Here is a 13,129-nt window from a genome sequence, read left to right as displayed (position 1 = left end):
AGAAATCTAGTGCTGCACTCTGATTAAAAATTCCACATACCATAGGTGGTATGGAGAAGGTGAATTAAGAATTTCCATTGTCTCGTGCTGTACAAAGAACAGTGGGTGTTGAGTGGAACTTGAGCAAGGATCTCATTCAAAACACCTAAATAGGCACAATGTTATTAGCCCTCTAAACTCTGCCCAGAGGTGTTCTGTGCTAAAACTGTGTATGAACTCAAAGTGTGGGACAAATTGATCCAGCCATTTAACAGAGGCTGCTAAATGCAAATACATCATCTGCAGCATTTGCCTGAGTCATAGGCATAGACATAGCTGGAGAGAATTTTGAAAAGTTTGACTATGTGTTTATACTTTTTTTATATTTCTTGGAAAGCATTTACTTTTGACCTTTTTAAAAAATGTGTAAGTGAACCATGGGTGTGGTTGTCCTTACGTACAGAAACAAGGCATAGTTCCAATACAAAATTTTAAAAACTTGCTTTATGACTCAGTTATAATTATACTGCAGTCTTACTATGAGTAACAGCCATGAAACTGAACACTGGTAGAGTCAGCAGATTTGGGATGATCATAACGGTTGGCAATTTTACTTGCACTTTGAAAATTATTTCTGCATAAGTGATAGAAAAAGTATTTACATACAAAGTACATACAGGGAAGCTAAGAGCTATTGATGTGTAAAGTGTGAGCATGGTTTGCTGAAGTTTTTCTGGAAGTCACAGTTTACATATCACCTACTTGCAAATGCGTAATAGAAATGTTCCGTTTTGTTGCAATAAAAGTCACCAAATCACTGTTACATACAGCTTTGTTGAAGTGTTTTTAATATATCGCCTATGTTATGTGGGTAACTTTTTATAAAGCTTTATGGTACTGGTGTATTTTCAGCTGAGAGAGCCTTCAGAAAAAAAGAGGTAGGGTGTGAGACTGTGTTATTGTTGCAAGCTTGTTGATCAGTGATTAGTATTAGAAAATAATATGTCAGTTCTTAGAGCTAATTCTTTGATGAGGAAATACCAGCTACATGTTGGTCCTAGCATGGCTTCTTGTGTATAACTGCTTTCCTGTAGCCTAGTGTTCATACTGATTGGCCCATAAACACATCTTGAAAGTAACAGCAACAAATCTTTCACTGTAAAGAACTTAAGAATACTTTCTTAAATTTTCCAGTGATGACAAGGCAGACAATACAAGTGGCACTGGGGAAGCTAGTAAACCTGCAGAGATGCTTACACAGAGAAGAAAACGCATCTCCACCATGCCAAATCTTGTCAAACCCAGAGCTGGACCATCGTCTGCTCAGCGTTCTGCACCAAAACCGCAGAGGCGAACATCACAGGCTTCTGATGGTATTGCTTCACTTCATAAGGATCCCTCCCCATCAGAAAAGAGTAATGTTGAAAGCTCTGTAAAGTCTCCTATGCTGCCTGAGAAAAAAACACCTGTGCCACAAGTGCCACAGTTTTCACCGCTAAAAAAGTCTGTGAACAAAGACCAAACTGTTGGTGTAGCTGCTCAGAAAAATGATGATAGCTTGCAGAAGAGTGTACCTTCTCCTCTTAAGGAGAGACCAACACAGGAAAGATCACAAACACAGGAGGAAAAGCTACCTGTGAAACCTTCTGAGAAAGTCAAACAAACATGTTCTGACCATGAACGGATCCTCAAGGCTCGGAAATTGAGAGAAATGCTCAAAGAAGAGCTGAAGAAAGAGCGGATGGTAAGGCCTCTGTGTTGAGCAGTGCTTATCTGTGAAGGGCAAGACATTTGATTCACCCTGTATACATTATCTCTTTGCAGTAGTGTTTTCTGATGATTGTCAGCTGCTTACTGCTAAGTAGTCTGTCATATGTCATAATTCTTTGTTTATTCTGTTTATAAGCAGTAGCAGCACTTTGTTCCCTAAAATACAGATTTTACAAGGAATTGCCTAAATTGCCTTTGATTAGACTACAAGTCTTTTTGACATGACACCTGGTTTTATTTTGTAGTCAACATTCCAGTTTTGAAGGTTTCGGTGTTTGTAATACAGCAGGGAGGTGTGCTGCAAGAAGGCTGGATTGGGGATTTTTGTTTGGGGATATTTTTTCAAGTTGATCATTGTCTGAGTTCTGTAATTTTGAATAACTTTTAACTTACTTGTACCAGGTATTGAAAAGGGTAAGTGTCTTAAGAGTCTGTAATGCTCTCTCTGAGAAAGGGATGCTTTTAAGATAATCTTGTTTTGGTTCTTGGGAGTGGTCTGTGTGTGTGTGTGTGAACAACAAAATTCCATGAATGGGGTACTTCATAAATAAACAAATGTAATAATAATTTGTGAAATAGAAAATATTTTCAGGGTGAAAATAAGTGTTTGTTGTTTTCTTTTGTTTTAATTTTGGTTTGTATGGAAGAAGTTGAAACACAGGCCTCCAGTAATTGAAGGACGTTCTCCACCAGACCGTTCTAAAATGACCATGAGAGACTTAATATACTATCTGCCAGAAAACAATCCTATGAAGTAAGTATGACTTTGTCTCTCTCCTTAGGTTTAATTACCTTTTTACCTCTATAATACTTAAATATGGAGTATTAGCACAGATACAGTATTGTTGCAGTGATAACAAAAGCTTCTAGACTAGCTTCTAGTTTTCACGTCTGCTTAATTCTAGTACAGAAGTGAGTATGGAGCTTAGTGTATTTGTTGAAATACACAAACATGAATCTATCCCTAGTGTTGATTTATCTCTACAGAAATAGAGACTAGTAGAATTTTTTCTCCCTAACTCCCTCCTGTGAAATTTTTAGTTGTGGCTGTTAGGGATGTTATAATTGCCCACCAGACACAGTGGACTCATGAACCTAAGCACGTCTCCTTCTAGGTGCTGAAGTGCAAAATGGTCTGCAAGACCTTAGAGGTGTTTACATTCCACGTGGACAAATGTAGCTGATGCTGTTCCACTGACATGTTTCACTAATGCAGCTGGCAGCACAGACTGCCACAGACAGAGCAGAGCCTTTTTCCTGCAACTACCAAAAGCAATCACATAAATAGAAGTTCAGTTATCCAAGTTCTGGTCTTTCAGTAGTAGATGAGCTTTCTGATGTCATCTGTTATCACTTCTTAATGTTTGTGTGCTTAGATGTTTATCACTTCCCTTATTTTTTCTTTTACACTGAATAGTCCCTAAGGAGGTAAAAAGTAAGATGCTCTCACATTACCTGTATCCATGCAATGAGTTTTGCTTGAAATATCTTTTTTTATCCTTGCTTGTACAAAAAAGGGCAAAATTTACTAAGCAGTGGTGGTTGTGTAGCTCAATCTAGATGTAATACAAAGAACTGACAAAAAAGCTTTGTGTTTCTTTGTCTGTTGTGCACTAAAACCAGTTTCATGGAAAAAAGCAGAAATATATCTGTACAAACAATAATCTCTAGCTTTTTATGACATTCTAGGTCTTCACTGGTAGAAGAAAAGAGAACAGAAAGAAGTTCTGCACTGAGTCAAATGAAAGAGTAAGTCTTGATAGTGAAGTATAGTCAGAACATTTTCTGGTGTAAAAAAACCTGCATTTCTGTGATAATACTAACAATGGAGGTATATTTTTTTACTGTTCAAATATCACAGTCTAATTTATAAAAATTGCAGTTTTGGCAGGTATGGTTTTGGCAGGTATTGCTTTCAATGTTAAGTTTTGCATATTTCCATTTTACAGTAGAATGAAAAGCAGGTTTCAAACTTCACATATTGACTGATTTCTTGATGTGTTGCATTTCTGGGTGGTTTATTAAATAGTTGAAGGTCTGTTGAATGAGCAGCAATTCAAAACACTGAACAGTATTTTTGCGTGCTGTCTTAAAAATCATAGACAGGAAGAGAAAAGTACTCTTGATCATGAAGAAGAGGAGGAGGAGGAAGAAGAGAATGGGGAAGAGAGTCAGGATGGCCCACTTCTCGTTCCTCGTGTGAAAGTAGCAGAAGATGGTTCAATCATTCTGGATGAAGAAAGGTAACAAATTCTGTGTCTGGCTCATGGACAATACTGCATTGTGGCTCAGTTTGTAAATAGAGGACTACTTTGGACTGGGATGAGTATGCGTGTATTTATGTTTGAGAGTTGAGAGCTACACTGACTTAGGAAACAGTGTTGCAAAATATGAACACAAGTAGTCCGCATCTCTGTGGTGGCATACTTTATTAGAAATGTTTTTGGGGAAGGAGGTAGAGAGGAAGGTGATATTTTATTACTGTAAGTGAACACTGAAGATTTGTCAAACTGCTAAATGTCTTCTGTTTAGCTGACTTTTTTGCTTCTCATAGTTAACATATATCTGCTTACTGTTATTTGGTTATCACTATTACTTGCTCCAGCTTTGCATCTTGCCTGTTGCTGCTTTATTCTTCTGCAGTGTTTTCAGTAACTTTGCTTAGAATATGATGTTTAAAAAGTAGATTATAAAATTTCTGTGTTCCCCAAAGGTATTAACACAAAATTTAGGCCAAGGTTTAAAGATGGCCTGGTAAAAGAATTTGAAAGTATTGTAGAAGGATATTGGGAGGCTGTCATGGTTTTACAAAACAAGACTTCTCAGATGTTAAAAAGTCTTTTTTTTTTTTTTTAAAGCTACTTAATTATTTTATCTGTATTATATCTTATAAAACACAAAACCCCAAATTTACTTACCGAGGGTGAATAGGGTAGTGTTTTCTTGCTTCATTCTCCCATTAAAGTATGTGTTAGTGTAATTATTAAAATTAATTACACACTAGAAATGCTCACTTGTGAAAAAAAAAAATTAATAGCTGTCCTATAAACATCTACTCTATGTTTTCTTAGCAATATTTTGAGGTGAGTCTTCTTGTGTGTTTTCTTTCCCAGCTTAACTGTAGAAGTTTTAAGAACAAAAGGTCCATGTGTTGTTGAAGAAAATGATCCCATCTTTGAGCGTGGCTCTACAACTACATATTCTAGCTTCAGGAAAAGTTTTTACACAAAACCGTGGTCAAATAAAGGTGAATATGTTTCGGTTTCAAACTTAAGAGTCCACTGAAAAGTTACAGTTTTCACCTATGCTTTATACTTAACAGTTTTCATCTCCATTGGAATAAATAGATCTACCTATGTGTCATCTCATGTAATCTCAACCCTCCACACTCTTACAACAGGCAGAGCTGTGCTATTTAGTGTGAAAACTGGCATTTTAAAAAATCCAGGGCCTTTGAATGTGCAGGCTACCTGTGCTTTTTTTCTGCCATGGATGTTTCAATGCTGAGGAAATGCTAGTCTCCTTTACCAAGAGCATTAAGTTTGGATTCTGGTTTACAGATATTTGAGTGCTATATAGTACTTAACTAGGTTTTTCCAGGATGGGCAGAAATAGACTGTATAAGGTATTTCTGTGTGGCCTGATTTTAGTGCAAGTGGACAGCTGTGTTCTTATGAGTGGGTGGGTTGAGCTCTTCATTACCCCTGCTGTGAATTGACTGTTATCTCTAGGTTTACAACACCGTGCAAGATTTTCTTGATTGGAAATTACTTTTTACCACTATAGATGGAAAAATTAGCTTCAGAATTCACAGTGGTCTCTTTGAAATGCACTCTTTTCCTGTTAATAATGGAGATGGTAGATTACATGATGTTTTTCCAATTTCTGTTTGTGCTTGTGTCCATAATAAAAATGGACATGGACAATTTGGGGTTGGTTAGCTTTGATTTACTAGCTTTAGAAAGCATATTTCATATTCTGCAGTTTTCTAATAGTTGAGACAACTCTTTCTGTTCATAGTTCATTCAGCAGATGTTATTAGTAGGACATAGGTAAATACAAATATGCTGTATACATACTCACCTGGACTTGCAGCTACAGTAGAGAACCTCAAAGTTACTGATCAAGTGACATTAAGTTTGCAAGTTGTTTTTATTTCTGATAATAAGAAGGATGGTTTAGTAAATATTTAAGTGTGTGTAATTTTGTCTTTCTTTTTCCTTCTAGAAACAGACATGTTCTTTTTAGCTATCAGTATGGTAGGAACAGACTTCTCCTTGATTGGGCAGCTATTTCCTCATAGAGCCAGAGCAGAAATTAAGGTAAAAATTAAAGCACTCAATAAAGAAATTAAACATTTGGCTTTACTTTTCTTTTTCTTATTTGCATTCCTGTGCTTCCTCTGCTAGTGTTGATAATTTTGGTGCAAATTTCCTCCACAGTAGTGCTTGTTTTCTGATACCTGTTTCAAGAGGTTGAAAGTATCTGAAACATTAAAATGCTGGTTGAATTTCAATGAATGTATCTAGTAAATGTAGCATCCTTAAGCACAGGTTAACACCTTAAACACTGTTTCTTTGGTTAAAGAATGCTGATAAGCCTAAATGGCTGTTTGGTGAGGGGCTTCTGTGCTTTTTGTTGTACATGGCTGGGAAAGTTTTGGATACTTCAAACGTTTGCTGAGAATTCAAGGTCAGAAAGAGGTGTAGAAAATAATAAAAAACATATGGTAATAGATTTTATATTTAAAAATTAGTTACAAATGTGTTCTGTGGATATGCATTTGAATTTCAACAACTTTAGTTGGTTTGTTGCACTAAAGACTTAGCTTGAGCTGCCATTTTGTATTGTTGCATTTCTTGCTTAATGAAAAATGCAACTGTGCATTTGCTTTTAGAACAAGTTCAAACGTGAGGAAAAAGCTAATGGATGGAGAATAGACAAAGCTTTCAGTAAGTAAATATTCCCTGTCCTACAATTCGTCATTAAATGGTAGCCATCTGTTGTCATGGTAATTTCTGTGCTTTGCCTTGTTTGAATTATTTAGAAGAAAGTTTATACTCATAGATGAATCCAGAAGCTGTGGAATCTTAGGTTTTCATGACAAGCATAGTTCACAGCAACGATCTTTAGGTTTGTTTTCTATCTTTTGTGCATGTTTGCTAAATGAGATTAATATAAACTTTCTTTTGTATATTCAGTTGAAGACAATTCTTCTTATTCATGGGAATTTCTGGCACAGTTATTTGTTGTAAGCTGCTTTGAGACTCCTTAAAGACTTTTCTTTGTTAGTTGAATGAGGCGCATATGTCCTACAGCAGTATGTTCATCCATTATTTGATATTATGGTCTAGTTTATGTATTTGTCAGTCCTTAAGTTTTCTGAACTACTTAGTTTTATAACTTGTTTTTTAAAACCAAGCTACCCTGCTCAAGTGATATAGAAAATACTTTCAAGAACTGGTTATTTTACAAAGATGAAACTTGAAAAAATAATCAACTTTGAAATCTGTTCTACTTCTTTGCTTTAATCTGATAGAAGAAAAACGACCCTTTGATTTTGAATTCTTTGCCCAGCTGCTTGAGAAGGTCTTAGCAGATGAGGGAAAGAGGAAGCAAAAGAGTGTTAAAAGCCAGAAGCCAAAAGAAAAAAAGTCTCCAAGGCCACAGAAGAAGTCAAAAGGTATTTTAAAAGAGAGCTTAAGATGGCATTACAACACAGTGGTTAGTAATGTGTTGCTAGCAGAGGAATGATCACATAGGGCATCACATTTTCCTTCCCTGTTGTAGACAAGACAAGAAGATGTTAGCTTCATAGTGGAACTTTTTCAGATGTAGTTTACTGAGGTACAGGATGGTAATAATTAGTCACAGAGCAGAAACATGATACCATGGTGAAAATGGTGCTCTTCCACAATCTGAAGTGCGAATATTCTAATTTACCAGATGGTAAGCATCTCCATAAGTTGCTAAGGAATTCACTTGTAGAATTTTTGGGCCAAAATAATAATTTTGGCAAATTCGTCTGCATTTAAAGTTTTATTGCATTTAAAATACTATTCTTTTAAGGATTCTGTTTCTCCTTTGGTAGTAGTTTAATTACCTGACTCTGAGCTGTATGATTATTTTCAGAGAATCATGTAAAAGTGGTTTGGTCTTTCTGGTCTGTTCAAAATAAAGATTACGTTTAATTACTGTTGATCAGCACTGTGTTTTACTACCTCAGTACCTGGGAAAGGACCTTTGACGGATGTGCTTTAATTAAAAGCAGTTATACTGATACCATTTCATACATTTCTTGCTGATTCTGTGGCGTTGTTCACTTGTTTGTTCCACAAGGACCTATCCTTTCATAAGTGATATTGTGAAACAAACAAATGACTATCTTTTTAAAGGGGATGCTAGCTAGGAAGCAAGATCTCTTAAAATTGAAGTAGTTGCTGCTTTTCTATGGCTTTGGTTTTCGATGTGATTAAGTGAAATATCTCATCTATTAGGACTTAAAACCATGTAGAGGTCTTGTTTCTACACTTCAGTGGTAGATTAAATGTATGTCATGCATAAAGCAATATGAGTATGCTTTTCTACTTCTCTTGCATTTTGGAGTTCTTAATTACAGAGAAATGAGTCCTTAAAATAGGGGGAAGGAAAATTTTAGTAATTCATTAAACCCATAAAATAACTTGTTTAATTATTAGCTAGATAATATTTCAGCTTCCTTATGTAAACTAGAATGTTACACAATTCTTAATGAAAAATTGCTTTTGTATGGTGTACATTCTGTAACCATCATCACTTATTTCTGCAGACACACAAAAATTCTTTCCCCTGGTGAAGTTTTGTGCCCTGTACAAAATGTGTTTTGCATTAAATGCTGAGACTTTTCTGGCAAGTCAATGACTGATGTTCCCCAGTCCTGCTCATACACCTGACAGTGTATTGGTAGTGATACATGAGTACACAAATGGTTTTAGTAGAAATGGCTCTGCTGTTTGTGGCTTCTAGTACTCCACCAGTCTATTGACCAAGAAACCATATTGTCTCAATAGCAAAAGCTGCCAGCACAGAAGCTGCTAATGATCGAGATGAACTTCAGGAAGCTGAAATTTCTGATGCAGAAACAGAAGCAGATGGTGTGACAGCTGAGAAAGAAAATGAGGAATCTTTGGGCATTTCTGAACAGGCAGAAGAAGAGGTTGCATTAGAGCCAGCATTAGCAAAAAAGAGAAAGAGAAAGAGAAAAGATGATCTTGAACAGGAAGTGGAGAATATTTCAGAACTGCCTGTTCCTTCAAAAACTGCTGAAGAAAGGAAGTCCTCTAATAAAAGTAAGAGGCAAAAATGCTCACTTTCAAATTTTATAGAAAGTCATTGTAAACTTTAAAGTAAAATTTGGTCTTTGATTTAGAGTGCTGATCTGCCTTGTAGGCGGTTTTAGAATGATGTGTTTGAAAATCAGCTTTCATTCTAAATCTAAACATACTTTGTTTTAGATGAGAGTAGTTCTCTTAAGTCTTAATACTTATACCTTTTCTAGTGGGATTTTAGTCTTATATTAACTCTTCTTCACTGTTGCTAGGATTTGATTACTGGAATTCTAAGATGTTCCCCAGAATGTACAAACTTATTTCTTTCTTATTAATTATCAGGGAAAAAAGTGATACATGATGCAAGTAGTGATGGTGATACTACCTGTGAAAATGAAGTGGATTGTGCTATTGAAGGAAAGCAAAATGAGAGTGCTGTTACAGAGGAAGAGAGATCAGAGTCCTGTTCACCAGTGAATAACCAAATGGAGAGAGAAGGTGGTGTCAATTTATGCAGGTAATGTTTATAACGGAAAGCTTAGGCAAAACAAAAAAAAAGCTTTCAGTTTTAATATTGGTTTTATTTATTCATGATTACCACCATTTAACTGCCACAGAATGTGCAGTTTTCTGGGATCTGTTTTGAGATTTAGTAAGCTGTTTATGATTTATATATTCAAAATATGCTCTGCCCTAGTGGACTGTCCTTGCAAAATTAATGTACAGTATAACTAAAGTAATTTCCAAAAGTTATTTCATATTTTAAGAGTGTTTAGGAAGACCATTATTTATCCTATAATCTAATATTTCTCTTTAAGCACTGGTTGATAATGCTGCTGAGTTGAGTTACTATATGCTTGGAATTTCTATCTGTAATAAAATCAATTCTTGTGGAAAAGGAATGATGATTAGATTGTATTTATGCAGAATTTGGGTGACAGCCAAGCTTTGGGTTCAGTTTTGGGCATACTTTTACTAAAAAGAAAGTGAATTTTCAGTTCATTTTACTACTTTCACATATATTAAGTTTATTAAATTCATTATATGTGAAAGTGGTAAATTGAAAAAGTCATTGTGATACTGTGAGTGCTGCTTCAGAATTTTGTGTGTTAACTTGTTGTATTTAGCTGCATTGTAATTGTTTGTTATTTTATACATATTCCCATAAACTTCCATTTTCTTTAGTAGTTCATTAGAAGTATATGAAGGGACAGTTATTTGCCTTTGGACTCAACCTAGGTTGTTAGGAAAGATAGAGGAAAAAAATGTTGGCATGCTGTTGTTTCTGTTAAAGTTTATTTTCTTAAAAGCAATCAGTCTAGACTAATCAGATAAGATTTTTACATCGTCTTATAATTGCAGTGCAGAAGTACAAAAGTTGTTTTAAAGCTCATAGCCTGCAAATATTACTAAAATTTAATGATATGTGGTTAGTTATTTAGTGTCAAAATTGCGTTGTTCTTCTGTGCAACTTTCTCTGTCTGTAAGTAGAAATATTTTTTTTTCTACAATTACATTAATGTTCTTGTATGCTTTTGTTTATTTCAGCCTTGAAGATAGCAATGATGCACTAGAAGCAGAACCTGCTAAATTGAGAAGCAGAGATATTACAGATGATGCATCACGGGAAAGCCACACTCCAGAGTTACCAGTCTCAAATATTAGAAGCAAGGAAACAGAATGTGTAGAAACTACAGAATCAAAGGTATTACTATTTTTTAATATAGTTTGTCTCAAGATCTTGCCCTTGATCATTAAAAGTGGTTTTAAATCAAAGCAATTTTTTGATTGTTTTTGTGATGTTTTCAACCATCAAGAGGAAAAAAACTAACAGGCCTAAGAAAATCAACAAAATTGAAATATTGTAATTTCTTGTGGGCTTAAAGGGCAGTCCATTAACCTTAATGTATTCAGAGAGTATACTGTGCATGCCTGACTTACCTCATAGGCAGTTTAAACAGCTGAACAGTTTAATTGTTCAAAAATGAATGACTGCAATATGAGATGAATAGCTAGGCCTTGGAGCATGATTTTGCTGGAATATGCTTACTGGCATGGTGTTGGAAACTGATTTGAATGGAACACACATTAGCTGTTTTTGCTGCTCCACGAATAATTTGGATGATGGAGCAGAGTGTAACCTTGCCAAGATTACAGATTAGGCAGATCTAGAAGGAATTGCTTCCTAAGGACAGAGACACCCAAAGGTTATACTGGCCTCCAGAGGGACCTGGAGAGGCTGGAGAAGTGGGCTGATGGGAACCTCAGGAAGTTCAGCATAGGGAGATGCAAAGTCCTGCACCAAGGGAGGAACAACCCCAGGCAACAGTGCATCCTGCAAGCCACCCAGCTGGAAAGCAGCTTTGCAGAAAAAAACCCAGCTGTCCTGGTGGTCTCTGAGTTGAACATGAACCAGGAGAGTGCTGTGGCTGCACAAACAGCTAATGATGACCTGGGCTGCAGCAGGAGAAGTGTTGCCAGCAGGAGAAGTGTTGCCAGCAGGCCAAGGGAGGTGAACCTAGCCCCTTGTTCAGCACTGGTGAAGCCACACCTGAAGACTGACCAGTTCTGGGCTCCCTGGTTGGAGAGACCTGGACACACTGGAGACAGCCCCCGAAAGGGTCACACAGATGGTAAAGGGCAGGAAGCATCTCTTCTAAGACAAAAAGCTGAAGGAGCAGGAACTGTTCAACCTGGAGAGAAAGCTCAGGGGAAACCTTCTCTGAAGGATCTGAAGAGATCCCTTTTCAACAGTTCCACAAAAACCCAAGGGGAGGGTGCAAACAGGACAGAGCCAGGCTCTTTCCAGGGGAGCCCAGTGACAGGACAAGAGACAACGGGCAAACAGTGCAAGAAAGGAGGTTCCTTCTGAGCAGCAGGAAATCCTTTTTCACTCTGTGAGTTACCAAGCACTGGCACAGGCTGCCCAGAGAGACTGTTGAGCTGTGGAGTCTCTGTCCTTGGCAAGATTGAGAAGCTGTCTGGACACAGTATTGGGCAACCAGCTCCAGACACCGTGATGTATTGGTTTTGCATGGCCTGGTTTTGGTAACAACAGGCTAGAGAGTGGGCTTCTCTGAGAAGCTGCTGGAAGCTTCTTCCATACCCAGCAGAGCCCATTCCTGACTCCAAAGATGGACATGCCACTGTCCAAGGCTGGGCCAATTAGAAATGATGGTTAACACCTCTGTGATAACATATTTATTGAAAACAAAAACAGATTGCAGAGCTATAATTGAAACGAGAGAAGAGCAGAGAGAGAACATGTGAGAAGAACAACTGCAAGACATCCAGGTCAGTGAAGAAGAAGGGGCAGGAGCTTCTCCAAGCACTGGAGCTGAGATTCCCCTGCAGCCTGTGGTGCAGCCCATTGTGAAGCAGCTGTGCCCCTGCAGCCCCTGGGGATTCATAGGGATGCAGAAATCCATCTGCACCCCATGGAGCACACTGGAGCAGGTGGATGCCTGGAAGAGGTTGTGACTGTGGAGAGAGGGGCCCTGCACCCAGGCTGGAGCAGCCTGTCCTTGGAGGACTGCACCCCATGGAAGAGTGACCCATGCCACAGCAGTCTGAGGGGGACTGGTGCCCATGAGATGGAGCCATGTCAAAAGCTCATGGAGAACTGTCTCCCATGGGAGGGACCCCCAGGTGCAGTAGGAGAGCAACTCCTCTCCCTGAGCAGTGGGAGCAGCTTCAGATGATGAACTGACCATGACCCCTGTTCTCTGTTTTATTGCACTGGGGTAGGGGGTAAAGCTAGAAGGAGGGAGGGGTGGGGGGAAGGTATTCTTTTACTTCTCATTATCATGCTCTGATTTTGTTAGTAATAAATTAATTTTTGTATTTCTAAGTTGAGCCTGTTTTGCCTCTGATGGTATTTAGTGAGTGATCTCTCTCCTGGTCCTTATCTCCAGCCGTGAACCCTGCCTTAAATTTTCTCTTGTCAGTCCAGCTGCAGAGAGGAGTGAATGAGCAGCTTTGGTGGGTGCCTGGCATCTGGCCCAGGTTGACCCACTACACTTGATCAGGGGGATTGGACCAGAGGACCTCTAGCATAGCCTTCCATTCTCAAC

At 37.8% G+C, this 13,129-nt stretch overlaps 1 protein-coding gene across 5 annotated transcripts in view; it reads left to right on the top strand.

Moving 5' to 3' along the window:
- The window catches only part of BDP1 (BDP1 general transcription factor IIIB subunit), a 50,798-nt gene that overhangs the window by 3,268 nt on the left and 34,401 nt on the right, over positions 1-13,129 (top strand). For 3 of the 5 annotated variants that reach the window (XM_085566977.1, XM_031507462.3, XM_077789999.2), the window contains exons 2-12: positions 1,174-1,723; positions 2,397-2,503; positions 3,439-3,498; positions 3,852-3,992; positions 4,863-4,996; positions 5,977-6,071; positions 6,647-6,701; positions 7,289-7,432; positions 8,799-9,077; positions 9,399-9,573; positions 10,605-10,761. In XM_085566977.1, coding sequence (XP_085423103.1) covers positions 1,174-1,723; positions 2,397-2,503; positions 3,439-3,498; positions 3,852-3,992; positions 4,863-4,996; positions 5,977-6,071; positions 6,647-6,701; positions 7,289-7,432; positions 8,799-9,077; positions 9,399-9,573; positions 10,605-10,761 — 1,897 coding nt within the window. The remainder of the gene's footprint in view (positions 1-1,173; positions 1,724-2,396; positions 2,504-3,438; positions 3,499-3,851; positions 3,993-4,862; positions 4,997-5,976; positions 6,072-6,646; positions 6,702-7,288; positions 7,433-8,798; positions 9,078-9,398; positions 9,574-10,604; positions 10,762-13,129) is intronic. The other 2 variants (XM_085566976.1, XM_085566978.1) reach the window with 2 other exon arrangements.

Source organism: Lonchura striata, chromosome Z (assembly GCF_050655825.1).
Source record: "Lonchura striata isolate lonStrDom1 chromosome Z, ASM5065582v1, whole genome shotgun sequence".
In the NCBI taxonomy this organism is placed as follows: domain Eukaryota; kingdom Metazoa; phylum Chordata; class Aves; order Passeriformes; family Estrildidae; genus Lonchura; species Lonchura striata.
The sequence above is the reverse complement of the archived record's forward strand: the minus strand, read 5'-3'. Positions and strand labels throughout refer to the sequence as shown.